At 43.0% G+C, this 13,733-nt stretch overlaps 1 protein-coding gene across 2 annotated transcripts in view; it reads right to left on the bottom strand.

Moving 5' to 3' along the window:
- Positions 1-13,733, bottom strand: part of CORO2B (coronin 2B) — a 126,467-nt gene that overhangs the window by 23,440 nt on the left and 89,294 nt on the right. For both annotated transcript variants that reach the window (XM_050967586.1, XM_050967585.1), the window contains exon 3: positions 6,612-6,728. In XM_050967586.1, coding sequence (XP_050823543.1) covers positions 6,612-6,728 — 117 coding nt within the window. The remainder of the gene's footprint in view (positions 1-6,611; positions 6,729-13,733) is intronic.

Here is a 13,733-nt window from a genome sequence, read left to right as displayed (position 1 = left end):
TGTGTGGCATCATTTGAAAACTATTAACTCGCTGGTCAGTAATATCACGGTGAAATGTATGTAGCAACATTTATATATAAAGTTATGAAATCCTCCTGTATGATGTTATTACCACACAAAATCACTCAGCTTGGCAAAAGTTGTTAAGCAGGTCTATCCTTAGGGTTGCCAGTTCTGGCTAGAAATATTCCTGGAGGTTTCATCACATGACATAACCTTTAATTAAAGATTAATCTTTAATTCCTGGAAACTCCAGGACCAGCCTGAAGGGTTGGCAACCCTATCTCTTCTAGACAAAGGAATGTGTGTTTATCTCAAGCTACATATAAATAGTAAAGGGGGTACTGAAGATGGCAGGAGACCATGTCAGCAAACACAAGTGAGAAGGAGGAGAAGGATAGCACAGTGATTTGAGCATTGGCCTGCTAAACCCAGAGTTCTGAGCTCAATCCTTGAGGGGGCCATTTAGGGATCTGGGTGCAAGAATCTGTCTGGGGATTGGTCCTGTTTTCAGCAGGGCCTCCTGAGGTCCTTTCCAACTCTGTTACTCTATGAGTCTATGAAAGAGCAGGGCACTTCTTTACCACCAGGCTCCATGTCACCTTCCTCACTGTCTGAATAAACTTTGCATTGAGGGGTAACCATCAGAAGCATCAACTTCAAAGGTTCAGTGGAGTATAAAAGAAAGGGGCAGAAGACCCCAAGTTCTCTCTTTCCCATATGAAGACAAAGGGACCTGCACCTTTGGGGCTCTGGGAGAGATCCTGACCAAGGAGAAGTCAGTTACCATCTTGCTGGATGACCATGGGTGAGAACAGCCAGCTTGAACAAAGCCTCAAACCAAACCTTGCTAGATTAAATTTTAGACTTTTAGACCCATGTTTTCACTTTGATTTGCTTGTAACCATTTCTAACATAATCTCTTACACATGAATTCACTTAAAGCCCCATCTTCTTTTGTTAATAAACCTGTTTTAATTTTAATCTAAACCAACCCAGTGTTGTGTTAGATAAGTCAACCTAAAGGAGAAACTGTTGAATATTGACTCCTTAAAGGGGCAATGGATCTTAATAACTGACCTGTCCAGGAGAAAGCTAGACAGTGCAGAACACATGGTTTGGGAAAATCGGGGACTGAGACTGCCTTGGGGCCACCTTGCAAGAAGTCACCAAGGCTGGTGCAAGCCAGAGCGTGAGTGGTGTGCTGCTGAGAGATTGCTGGGATCACTGATGGACCAGGGCTGCAGCTATATCCAGACACTTAGGGTGTGACCTGCAGGCTGTTTGTGAGGAGCCCAGGTTAGCAGCTACAGCAGCAAAGCATTGTGAGGCACCCAAGGTTGCAAGACTGGTGGTGATAACTCCTCACTGGTCTGGATTGCATCCCAGAATCTCAGTGGTGATAACTGCAAATGGTCTTCCCTCTTTGGTGAGGAGTCCAAATGGGAAGCGAAAGTGGTTACTGCGATGCAAATTTTTAGAGTGAGCTTTGTTCCAATGATCTCATTTTCTGAAACGTTGGGATGTTCTCTGGACATAGAACACATTCGCCTCCTCATTTTCTTAGCTAGCAATCTGGATAACGAGAGCGGTCTAAGAATTCAACTTGGAAGCCTGCCACACAGCAGATCAAGAGAACTGTCAACCTGTGATAGGTGTTCACGTCATGAACAAGTAACAAAACCAAAATGCGACTCTGCAGTTTGTGACCTGCCTATTGCACAACATGCACCTGTTCTACTGGTGCGGGGGGTTGGTTTGTTCTTTTACTAGCCTCTGGAGAGATGTTTACGGAGATGTATATCATCTCCTCTGATTAAACCAATCATTAAGAGAGCTCTGGGGTGGAGCAGCAACTGTGAGAGTTCTGGAAAGGTATCTAGACCATAAAGGTCAGCCAGCTTTTAAACACTCTGAAGTCTCTCTCAGGCTGTGATCAGACCCCAAGAAGGAATGGGTGTCTCCCCCCTCTAAAGGAAACTCTGGTGCTCTGATACGGGGCACCAAGCACCCATGCCGCTGACAGGCTGTGCCTGGTAATTTGCAACGTGGTAGCAAGTTTGCCCTCCTGTTTATAGTACAGTGACATCATCTTTAATGTTACAGTAATAGGGTCTCACAATTAACATTTTTGCAGTTGCCTGCTTATAACGTTCATGTTTTAGGCAGCTTCCTAGTTGCCCATCTATCCCAGAATGAGGTCACTCTGACGTGAAAGTAGGCAGTTGAGAAACTGAACACAGGACAAATAGAATTTATTTGGTAATTCAGCAGTAGGAGTGGTGCAACTTCAGTGCATTTTTTTAAGTGGATAGAGAACCATGTGTGACAAAGTTCCTCCTCTACCTTAGTGAGTCCTGCACTTATTGGCGGATTTGTTCACCTCAGTGATCTTCCCCTCTTGTGGAACCCATAGTCTGGGTCAGCTCCTCCTGTGTCTGGTCAGGAGTTGGGAGGTTTGGGGGGGAACCCGGGCCTGCCCTCTACTCCGGGTTCCAGCCCAGGGCCCTGTGGATTGCAGCTGTCTATAGTGCCTCCTGTACCAGCTGCATGACAGCTACAACTCCCTGGGCTACTTCCCCAAGGCCTCCTCCAAACACCTTCTTTATCCTCACCCCAGGACCTTCCTCCTGCTGTCTGATAACGCTTGTCCTCCTCAGTCCTCCAGCAGTATACTCTCAGCTTCTTGCTCCCAGCTCCTCACACACGCTCCTTCTCCTCTGGCTCCTCCCTGCCTGACTGGAGTGAGCTCCTTTTTAAACCCAGGTGCCCTGATTAGCCTGCCTTGATTGGCTGCAGGTGTTCTAATTAAAGTAGCTATCTCTACTGCCTTCTAGAAAGATCTTAATTGGCCCCAGGTGCCTTGATTAACCTGGAGCAACTGCCATTTGGTTATCAGGGTACTAGGGATTTGTTTAGCCTGGGGCTAACATACCTGTTTCTCAGTACTTTACTGTAGCCATCTGGCCTTGCCCCATCACACATGACACGAGGAAATTGCCATACTTAGCCGTTAACACCCACTTACATTAGGTTTGACTAAGGCCTCCAGCATAGTGCCCGTGTTTGTAAAGCACCCCGCAAATTAAAACTGTATTGTGACAAAGGACATTCATGAGCTAGAACCACGTGACAAATGCACGTGATTACAACAAATGGTGCTACTGCATCAACAACAAGCCGCATTTGCAGAGCACATAGAATGGACATTTGGAATGTTGCATTAGAGCTGGCATTTTAGGCTGACATTTTCCCCCCCACCAAAAATGGGTTGACCAAAACATTTCACTATCTTGTGTTGATTTCACCAAATGGTTTAGGTCAAAATGAAATATTTTTCCAGAAGTGTCTAAATGAATCGATTCAACATTATTAAAACTGTGGATTGTTCAGGCTGGATTAGGAGGGGTCTCTGACTGTAGCCCAGTGGTTAGACCCCTCATCAGGGAATGTGGGAACCTAGGTTTGACACCCTGCTCTGGAACTGGGATGTGAACCCTAACCACTGGGCTACTGGGTTCTCCCCCTCAAGCTCTCCTATTGAAACTGTTCCAGTTTCTACAAAATACTGAAGAATCATTGGGCCATAGAAGGAGAGAAAGGTCTCTAAAGCACCACCAGCACCTTCCTCCTTTCAGTTTTGTAGGTCTAACCCTTCATTTCCTTCTTTATTACAAAGGTTAAAAATGCCTGAAACAAACATTTTACTTAACCAGACGTTTTGATTTACCAAAAAGTCCCCCCAAAATTCAATTTTGGTTCTACCCAAACTGATTTTCTCCCCCATTTTTCAGAACTAATAAGAGCTCGGTGTAGCTCAAAAGCTTGTCTTTTTCACCAACAGAAGTTGGCCCAATAAAAGATATTCCTTCACCGACCTTGTCTCTCTAATTTATAGAGATGTTATAAGATCTACTGAGGCAGAACTGTAACCAGTAAGAACTGGGTCACCACAAATTCCCATTACTGCTCTGCTGAGCTTTCACACACTACTCTGTACAGAGGCAGCTTTTTAGTGCAAGTCACTATTCCAGAAGGAAATGTCAGAAAACAAAGAAGTGGAGGCAAACAGCAGCCAAATAGATGGCCTGGCTCAGTCTTCACCACGTTGTAAGACTACCTTTCCCCCCACTTACTTGTTATATCTCTAGACACTAGAATAGTCGCAGCCCCTGTGGTCTTTGGTAGTAAGAAGGATTGATAATAGCTGTTGGGTGGAAACAAGACATCCTTGTTCACAGCCCTACTGCTTATCTGCAGCATGGGCTATAAAAAGAACACTACTACAACGATCAATGACATCACTGTATAGCAGAGGGAGCTGGATTCAGCCAAACAACAGCTACAGATTTACATAAAACACCAGGTCAGAGCTCCTTGTAAGCTGCATAAATGTATCATTTAAAATTTCACAGTAAAATCAGAAGCACTTAAACACCCGTGTCTGCTTTCTAGGGGGCATAAAGAAAGACAACAGAAATGCTAACACAAGCAGCCGAAACCGCAGCACACAGCTCCAGAGCCTTCTAATTTACTCCAGCTTTTACCCATAGAATAGACGTGCTTCCCCGAGATCTGCCATCCCTCTCCTTCCGGCACATGCCCCTTTCCTGGAGCAGTCTTAACAACTACCAGTCTCTTCTTCCCACCAGCCTGCATGGAACATGGGCCCCACTCCTCTTTCAGCTGCCTAGTCTGGAGACCTGGGGAACTTTGCCAGGTGGCCCCATCTGGTCTGCACCAGCCACGCACTGAAGCCACACCTCCCCTTGTGAGGATGCTGATGACCTTGACAAAGTTGAATCAGACATAGGTGTTTGGTTAGGGCTTCACGGGAAGGGCAGAGTGGTCCGCCTTTGGCTCAGGACCCTCCCTGTTCTGGCAGAATCTGTTAGGTTGGGGACGGAGGAGCTCTCCTGAGAAGGGGGAAATAGGCAAGAGGTTTGAAACAAGAGAATACCCTTTCCTCTTCCTTCCCCCTTAATGTTTCTCACAAGAGGCGGAGGACACATGAGGGGGGATTTGATAGCTGCTTTCAACTACCTGTAGGGAGGGTCCAAAGAGGATGGAGCTCAGCTGTTCTCAGTGGAGGCAGATGACAGAACAAGGAGTAATCGTTTCAAGTTGCAGTGGGGGAGGTCTAGGTTGGATATTAGGAAAAAAATTTTCACGAGGAAGGTGGTGAAGCACTGGAATGGGTTACCTAGGGAAGTGGTGGAATCTTCTTCCTTAGAGGTTTTCAAGGTCAGGCTTGACGAAGCCCTGGCTGGGATGATTTAGTTGGTTTAGTTTAGTCAGGGATTGGTCCTGCTTTGAGACGGGGGTTGGACTAGATGACCTCCTGATATTCCATGATTTTATGATTTCTGCTGTTCATAGTATCTATAGATGGATGATGAATGTGGATGCTTCAGCACAGGGACCTTCTGAGCTAGGGAGAGACGGGAAGGGTGATGGCGGGGGAAGACATCTGAACAGGAGCTCTTGTGAACAGAAAAAAAAAGAGTTCAGCAATCGCCACAAACCATGCGAGCAGGGAACATCCCCTTCTCTCACATACAGCCAGTGGCTCGGCATGAGCCTCGCTTCTCAGCAGGCTGAAGCAGAAGCCCCTAGAAATCATTCCAAGGTTGGAAATAGCTTGTGGTTGATTCGTGTCTCAAGTATTTGTTTCTTCCAAAGTGATCCCCCCGTTTCCCTTCCTCCCTCCTTGTGGTTACTGGGGCAATTCCCCTGACCCATCCTTAGCTTGCAGCACTACCTGCATTTTATATAGTGGGGGAAAATGCACGAGGCCAGGTGTTTGCGTGCGGGAGAAGGAGGCTGTGTCCCATAGGTCACCTTGGTCACTGATGACCCCAGTGATGGATGAAGAGATGAAGAAGGGACAGTCACTACTTTTGAGACATGAATTCAAGTTGCTTTGTTGCCTCCTGCCTTTTTGCTCATGTGTCTCTGCTCCCTCCTTTCCCACATCCTCCCTCCACTCAAGCTGCACGATTATCTCCTCCTCTCTCTTTTCTGGACCTTCTTTCATATGGCCCCTGGGATTACAGCCGATTCCCACAAGTTGTCCATCAAAACCCCCCTTCCTCAAGGATCATGAACCAGGTTCTGCCCCTCACAGAAAGGATGAGAAACCAGAGTGACAAAAACCCTTTGGAAAAATCCAAATCAAGATGGTGGAACTAACAAAACACCTGCTAAGAGTCATGGTTGGGGCATATTGCTAGTCAACTCATCCAGTCTCTTCACATTTTTATATATGTGACTATTTAACCTTTAAAACTAACTCTCTCTCTCTCACCCACATACACACTTTGCAAGATAGCCAGTGTCCCAGCCCTCTAGTATCAGATCCCTAGCAGCACAAATTCCTCTATTGCTTCGTTGTTGGTATCTTCCCCCAAGCCCACGACAGGAGCCAAAAATTACATGCCAATAAAGTGAGCATGGTATGACTCACTCCAGACAGATGGAGCCTATGATAACCCTATAAGCTTGACAATGCGCTTTTACCACCCTCTGAGAGGAATGCAGGATGTTCACATTCTGCTCCCGCTGAAGTTTTTATGTCAAAGGAGACATCAGCTCAAATCATTTTTACTCACCGAGGTGTCTTCTGAGCAAGAAGCTATGATGTTTTCAATAAAAGGATTCCACTTGATATCAAGCACATTGCCCTGGTGACCGCAGACTTTTGGGTAGTTTGGTTCTATCCGACCAGTCTGTAAGGGAGAAATACAGGATCAGCAACAATTCTAGTCATCTTAAGAAGTAAACTCACGTTAAGAGAGAATGCAGAGCTTATTTGCATAACTCAAACGTCAGCAAAGAGGCTACGCTTTTTAGTAACTCAGCTCTCCTTCTGTGGCTTGCTTCAGAGATCAGATTTCATTTTCTCCTACTTCTCTGTGGTTCGTACGTGCCTGGTTAAATGTGAAAAACAAATCTAAATAATGTTGATTTCCTCAGGATATTACTAACAACTCCTAGCAATTTTACAGCATGGTATCTCTATAATGATCAAATGGTACTATCGAGAACTAGCTCGAAACAAAGAGATGGCTCTGAGAAGAAAGCAAGCTTTTTTTGCGTTCAAACTCTCCTACAACATGCAGGTGTATTACAGTTACAGTGAAAGATGTAGGGAAAGAGTTTTGACATTTTCTGTTTGGTGCATGAGATTGATTTAATTGGGGAGTGCGGGTGAATCACCAGGGTAAATTGAAAGAGTAAATGCATTACGGGGCAGGGTCAATTCAAACACCATTACCACGAGGACAAATATGTATCCGAGATACAAAAATAGATGGTTGCTGTAATGACCTGGACCACTTATATTTCATGGTAAACCAGATATCAGCCATGCTGAGGTCAGTGCGGCAATTTTATCCTTCTTCTTGCTTTCTAGAGGAAAAGATTCCTGTTCTTTCCTTTCTAGGACACTCCCAGCAACTGCTGCTGAACTATTTGTAAATAAAGAAACCAATACAACAAATGCCTTTCCCTTTAGCTATGCAACATCCTTCGATCCGGCAGTTTAACACTTTGTACAGGCTTTAGCTGGTCTCTTTCTAATGGAATTGTGTGAAGAGGCTGCAGGGTTTGTTTAGCTGATGGGCTTGCATGACTTTTTGTAATTTTGAGAGATAATATCAATGTTTTTTTTAAAGCATTTTTTCCATGCTTAATGCTTTTATTAATATAATTGTAAATGCTCCTAGAGGTAGGTTGCTAGTTGCAGCATAAGTGGAAAATAATAAATAAAAATAAAATCCACTCGTTTAGTGCCTGGATTCTCAACTCCCTGTGGAAGTTACTAAACTCTTTGGGGAAAAAGAAACAATTTACAATAGAAATTTCTGGTGAGTAACATTTATGATAGCATGAGGGTACAATCACAAAATTGCTAATTGGCTCTTGGAGTCCTTCCTTCTCCCCAAACTTCTGAAGTCATATTGTGCATGGCATGTTTTTTTTTAAAAATAATATTCTAGACAACCACATGTAGAAGCTTACAGAATAGGCACACGGAAAGTGCAGCAAGCACTTTGCACCTTAGAGATGTGATTTCTCTCCACTGGGAGTAAAAACTCCTATAGGAAAACTTTTAGGGATTTTTTTTTTTTCTGGAGAAGGGCAAATTGTTCTTGTGCAAACCTGTATTTTGGAGGGGATTTTGTTTATTTTTTTGCTGAAAAATGCAGATTCGAGATAACTAAAACAATTTATGAATTTGGGTCAATTTTTGCAAATTCTTTCTGTCAAATAAGAAGTTTCATAAATGTCAAAATGGTTTATTTCAGCATTTTGAAAGAAAATCTGACGTTTCATTTTGGAAATTCACTCAATTATATTTTTAAAAACCATTCTAAAAAAAGGTTTAAAAACATCAAAAATTAAAGGGAATGTTTTTCGAAAAAATGATTTTTTTTGTTTCAACACAAACAGATTCCCCCCACCCAACTTCTTGCTCCATCCACTAAATCCAAAAGTCAGATTTGCACAGCCCTGTGTTTTGTCTCTATTTGCAGAGAGAAAGCTGAAAGATTTTTAAAATGCACAGTTCACTTGGTGACTACAGCACACAGATCTATTAATGCACATCAGTCTCTTGTGTTAGTTTCTTCTCTTCAGTGGAATTGTAGAAAATTCCCCAGTCTTCGCTTACTGAGTGTATAAAATTATTCTACATGCTGCTTTGTCTAAAACCGTCTATGTATAGAAGCGGAGGGACTGATTGTTTGTCTCTTAATTAGGGCATAAGACTTGCAGACCTTCCTCTTTCCTTTGTTCTCTCCTTTTTGTAAAGCCACACTGAAATGTCAGATCTTAGTGTATGGGCTTCTTGTGTCCACTAGGAGGTGATGTCAAGCTTTTTTAAGGCTTGAAAACAAGATAGGTCAGAATGCTAAATACACTAAATATTTAATAGCACTTTCAGCACTGACCTTAAGTATTTAGCTCCTGGCTTCATTTAATGTGAACAAAGAAATGCACATGGGTAAGTCCTTGGTTTCGGTAATCTACCAGTAAAGCAAACATCTGTGAAGCAGATTCATAGCCTCTTACTGTAATAGTTCAGCAAATACCCAGGCAGCTGGTAAGTATTTTGTAATCCATTGTAACATGAGGGGAGGGAAGAATGGTATAGTGTTTCAGCCAGGGCTACCATGTAGATCGCCTTGTTTTGGTTTGAGGGGTTGCAGCTGAATTCCCTGGGAGTGTGGACAACTGTGAGTGGTCAGATACTTACATGCCAGACGTAGGGGTTTGCTCTTCAGACATTGCCTCCTGGGGAGATTATTTGAATTAATTTGTGCCCACTGGGCTAGTCTGTTAATTACCCGGGATTCTTGGCTCTTGCTGTGATGGTGTCACTGTTTCTACTACATCACAGCCACTGTGGCTACGAAAAGGAACACAGATACCGGTTATAACAAGTCGAGCCTGGGTCCAAGAGACAGACTGGAATGTCTGCTTTATTCTAGGAACAAAACCCCGGTAAAAGCAGCAGCTAATACTGTATACTGATTTCCTACCATCACCAGCCAAGAGAAATTTTGTCATACACAGAACAATCCCTTCAGCATGCTTTAGGGTAGAATATGAATGGGCATTTCTAGAGGTTTTATCATGTGTATTTCAGTAGAACCTAGAGAGCCCCAATCAGCTAACAGGATGCCAACCACTGTACAAAGATTCTATAGCCAAAGATTTAACACATGCACCAGCAATACCAATGATTGCTATTAGTCATTATTCAGAGCACCTAAAGGAAAGGGATGGGCATTTCTGATAGAAAATGCCACATTGAACTGGAATGCAAAATGCCACGGCACCAAAATATCCACAAATGTGGCTAATTTACTACACAAAAAGTCATCTGGAAAAGAAGCACAAGACATCCAGTCATTGACTAGTGATGTATCAGGGAGATGTTTGAGCACTCATTCACAGCACTTATGCACGTGACTGGACAAAAACCTGAAAATTTCAACAGAAAACAGAAATGCCTGCAAAAGTTTCCATTTAATCCAAAAGCCATTTTTTGCTGGAAAAGCATTTTGAAAAAAAGTGATTTTCAGCCAGCTCCAATAATAACTCTGCAGATGTAGAAAGAGATACAAGCACAGAGGAAGGTAGGAAAAAGAAGCGAGCATATAATGTCCATACCTCATAGCGATAATTTCCAGCTGGTGTACTAGCCCCTAGTCCCTTTATGCAATGCCTGATATTCAAGGTTATTTCAGATTTGATTTGATCTGATTTTTTTAGAATTCAGTAGATGGTAGTAAGCTGCATCATGTGAACAAACCTCTCTTCAAAAACAGAAATTAAGACAGCAGAAATGATCAAATTAAAAACCAGACTGATTGGTGCATTGCAATCAGCTTAATTCCAGCGACTGCTTTCTTGTTTTCAAAGGACGTTTTAACACTTTGTGTTCTGTTTGTTTAATTCAATGAAGGTTCTAACCAATCATTCCAACACAACACATCAGCAGGCTCCAGGATTCGATTTTTATCTGTAAATATTGGTAAATCTCAATTTCACTGCACACACATAAGCCAAAGAAAAAATATTTCCACCGATGAGAATTGAAATGTACAGCGAGGCCAAGAAAGAAAAACACTGCTTGAGAATTTGTTAGAGCTTGATTTAAGGATATTTACTTTGTATATTTCGATATACAGTGTTGACAATTTGTGTTTTAATGGTTATAAAAGCTTTAACTTTTTGAATCTCAACGTGTCATTAAATAATTGTTTATACTCTCCCCAATTTCCCACAACTGTCAAAATTAAAAAAAAAAAAAAGATAAAAATGGAAAAAATGCTTAAAAAGAAACATTGATATTATCTCTCAAAATTACAAAAATTCAATTCTGCCAAACCTACATATAAGGCGAGAGTTAAGCTATTCTTGCAACATAGGAGTGTTTATTATCTGTGTCGTTTTCAGTTACCAAGGTAAAGGGAAAAAAATTCTGCATCTGCTCATTACTTTCAATACACGAACAAATGGACACATTCAGATACGTCACTGTTGCAATAATAGGGTCATTTTCAGCAGTTTCCCTTTGCCCTTTAATGAAATCCTTTATAAAACATTCATTAATTTCCATGAACATAACAGCCACAGGATTATACCCCTTTTTACTTGCCTATGATGAGCACTTAATGCCACATTGATTTCTGACTTATGAGCCTCTTATTAATTAGGACATGTTAGGCAAATTCCCTGACCATATGGAACACGTTTCATTTTTACTCCAGTGACTGATAGCAGCCAAAGTGAATTTAACCTACATTAGGCCCAATTTCCATTGTGGCAGGTGAGGATTTAAAGAAAGAGAGGATAGAACTGTTGAAAGATAAAGATACAGGGTTAAACTCCTATTCCTTTAGGATAGATTCCAATTAGGTGTTTCTGATTGTGGGTCACTTGGATTACTCCAAGGGTCTTAATTTTATGCTGCTGCCTCTGAACTACCAGAGCAGATCTAATGAGTCAAACTCAGCTATTTAATGGACTCCCACTATCCATTAAGCTAATGTGCTTTCTTAAGCCAATACCTGTACTTACCATTCTGACTGTCTGGTAATTCCACTTTAATTAAGCAATAATGATCAATGTACTGGATATTTCCTAGGGATTAACCAAATGACTGGAAGAATTAAGGATGGTTAATTCCCAGGGAACTCTGGTCTGAGTTGATTAGTGCTATAAGAAATCTGTTCAGATTTTTAGGACCAAAACCAAGTCAACCTTTGGACATTTTCCTCATGGCACTGTCAGGCCCCCAGATGGACGCTGGGAGTGTTTGAAAAGTGCTGATGGTGGATAGCAGCCAAGCCGCCTGTTTGCTTTTCTAAATTACTGCTCTCTCTCTTCCTTGGTTATAAAGGCACTAAACATGTTGGGAACTGCTGGAGCCTTCCACGTGTACCAGAAAAAGGGAACTGCTTGATTGCACCCCCTTCCCCACCAGTTTTCCCAGTTATAGTAAAAATTAAGGTCCTGATTCTCTTCCCAGTCTAACCTGAGTCGTATCAGGAGAGACTCCACTGATACAATAGTGTGAGAAACCAGCTCAGATATTTATTTATTTTTTGCCATCATAGAGAATATAAAGGCCACAAAGATTTAAGATGAAGAATAGAGATGAAGTCATTGCAGCTTGGTGAATCTTCCCTCCAGATCTTTGCCTTTCTGTTGTCAAAGACAGTGAACTTAAGATAAACATAGCGGATACACGATCCATTTCCTTTCTTTCTGTGCAATGCTCAATGGCCCCAGTAGACCATTCCAGACAAACCCGGCTCAGTGCCAGCACAGGGGGATAGAGGAGGCTGCAGAAAGGTGACTTTGTGCCTCCTATATTCTAGGAGCAGCCACCTGTTGCTCCAATTTGTGCTTAAATGAAACAGCCCCAGGTTCTGTTGCATCAGCTGAGAACAGACTGAGTGCAGCACTGCTCTTGGCCACACCTTTGGCAAAGCCCTACTGGGGGAGCTCAGCTGTGAGGGGCGCATCCAAGGAAGCGCCTCTGCTGGTAGGTGTGAGCCACTGGTTTTGTCCCTTTAAGTCACTGAAATGTTGTAAAATGAAGAAATGGTCTCTTTTTATTCTGTGATAAGGAACCTCCCTTATGAATGTGGTTTTTTCGCTTTCCTCTCTCATTTCTGGTGTGTCCACACTGTAGAGTTCATGTGAGTGATTCAGCCTGGAGTTACTTCCCTCCAGTCAGCCTAACACGAGAGAGAGAAAGAGACACCACGCTGCTAAACAACAAGGTACTTGCTGTAATGGGCCTGTGGCCACAATGACTCAGACCTCTGGAGGCCTATCCCACCATTTATAGTGCTACAGCAAACTGTGCCGCTCTATGAATGCTTTCGCAGGGTATTGTGGGAGAACCTAATCATCCATTCCAAGGCCAGAAGGGACCATTGTGATCACCTAGTCTTACCTCCTGTACAACACAGGCCAGAGAATGCCCCCAACATTATTCCCAGAACTTATCTGTGTCCCTTCTGGTGATGGTGGGCAAAGATGGCCTATACCTGGTAACTCCCAAAATTAAAATATCCCTGCTCCTTCTTTCTGTCCACAGCCTGCATCCTAACTGGTGTCAAGGCAGGAATCTTGCTTGATGCAATGACCGGCACAGACTGTTGTCACCAGTGCCACTGTCATTTTTGTTGAGAGGTGATGGCATGTGTTTTATGCTGTGTTTGGACAGCAGAGCGAGCCACTCAAACACAACCACTAGCTGAGCCAAGCCCACAGGAACAAGGTATGGGAGTGGGAAGTAGGGAAAGCATTTCTAGAGACTTTACGGCTATGCTTGGTTGAGATTTTTACACAGAAATGGTTTTTCGATGGAAAACTGGGGTTTTGACTGAATGAAGTTTTCCCCACGAACCTTTCCGGTGGTTTGAGTTTTAGAAATGCTGCCTCATGCCCCCATTCTCCTCTATGGGCCAGGCTCCTCTGGTGGACTACATCTGCTATGATGTACCATGGCCAGAGACTCCCAGGAGACACCTGCTCCACATTAAGAGGGGAGATGTAGTCCAACCAGGGATGCCAGCCTATGGAGGAGCAGGTCAACATGAGGCACCTGAACTATAATTCCCATGAGGCACCACAACAGCATTTCCAAACTGAAATATATTTGGATTTTTTGAATTTCCACTGGGGGCAGGGAATTCTCCATGAAA

This window comes from Gopherus flavomarginatus, chromosome 9, assembly GCF_025201925.1.
Source record: "Gopherus flavomarginatus isolate rGopFla2 chromosome 9, rGopFla2.mat.asm, whole genome shotgun sequence".
Taxonomy (NCBI): Eukaryota; Metazoa; Chordata; order Testudines; family Testudinidae; genus Gopherus; species Gopherus flavomarginatus.
This window is presented reverse-complemented; position numbering and strand designations above follow the sequence as displayed.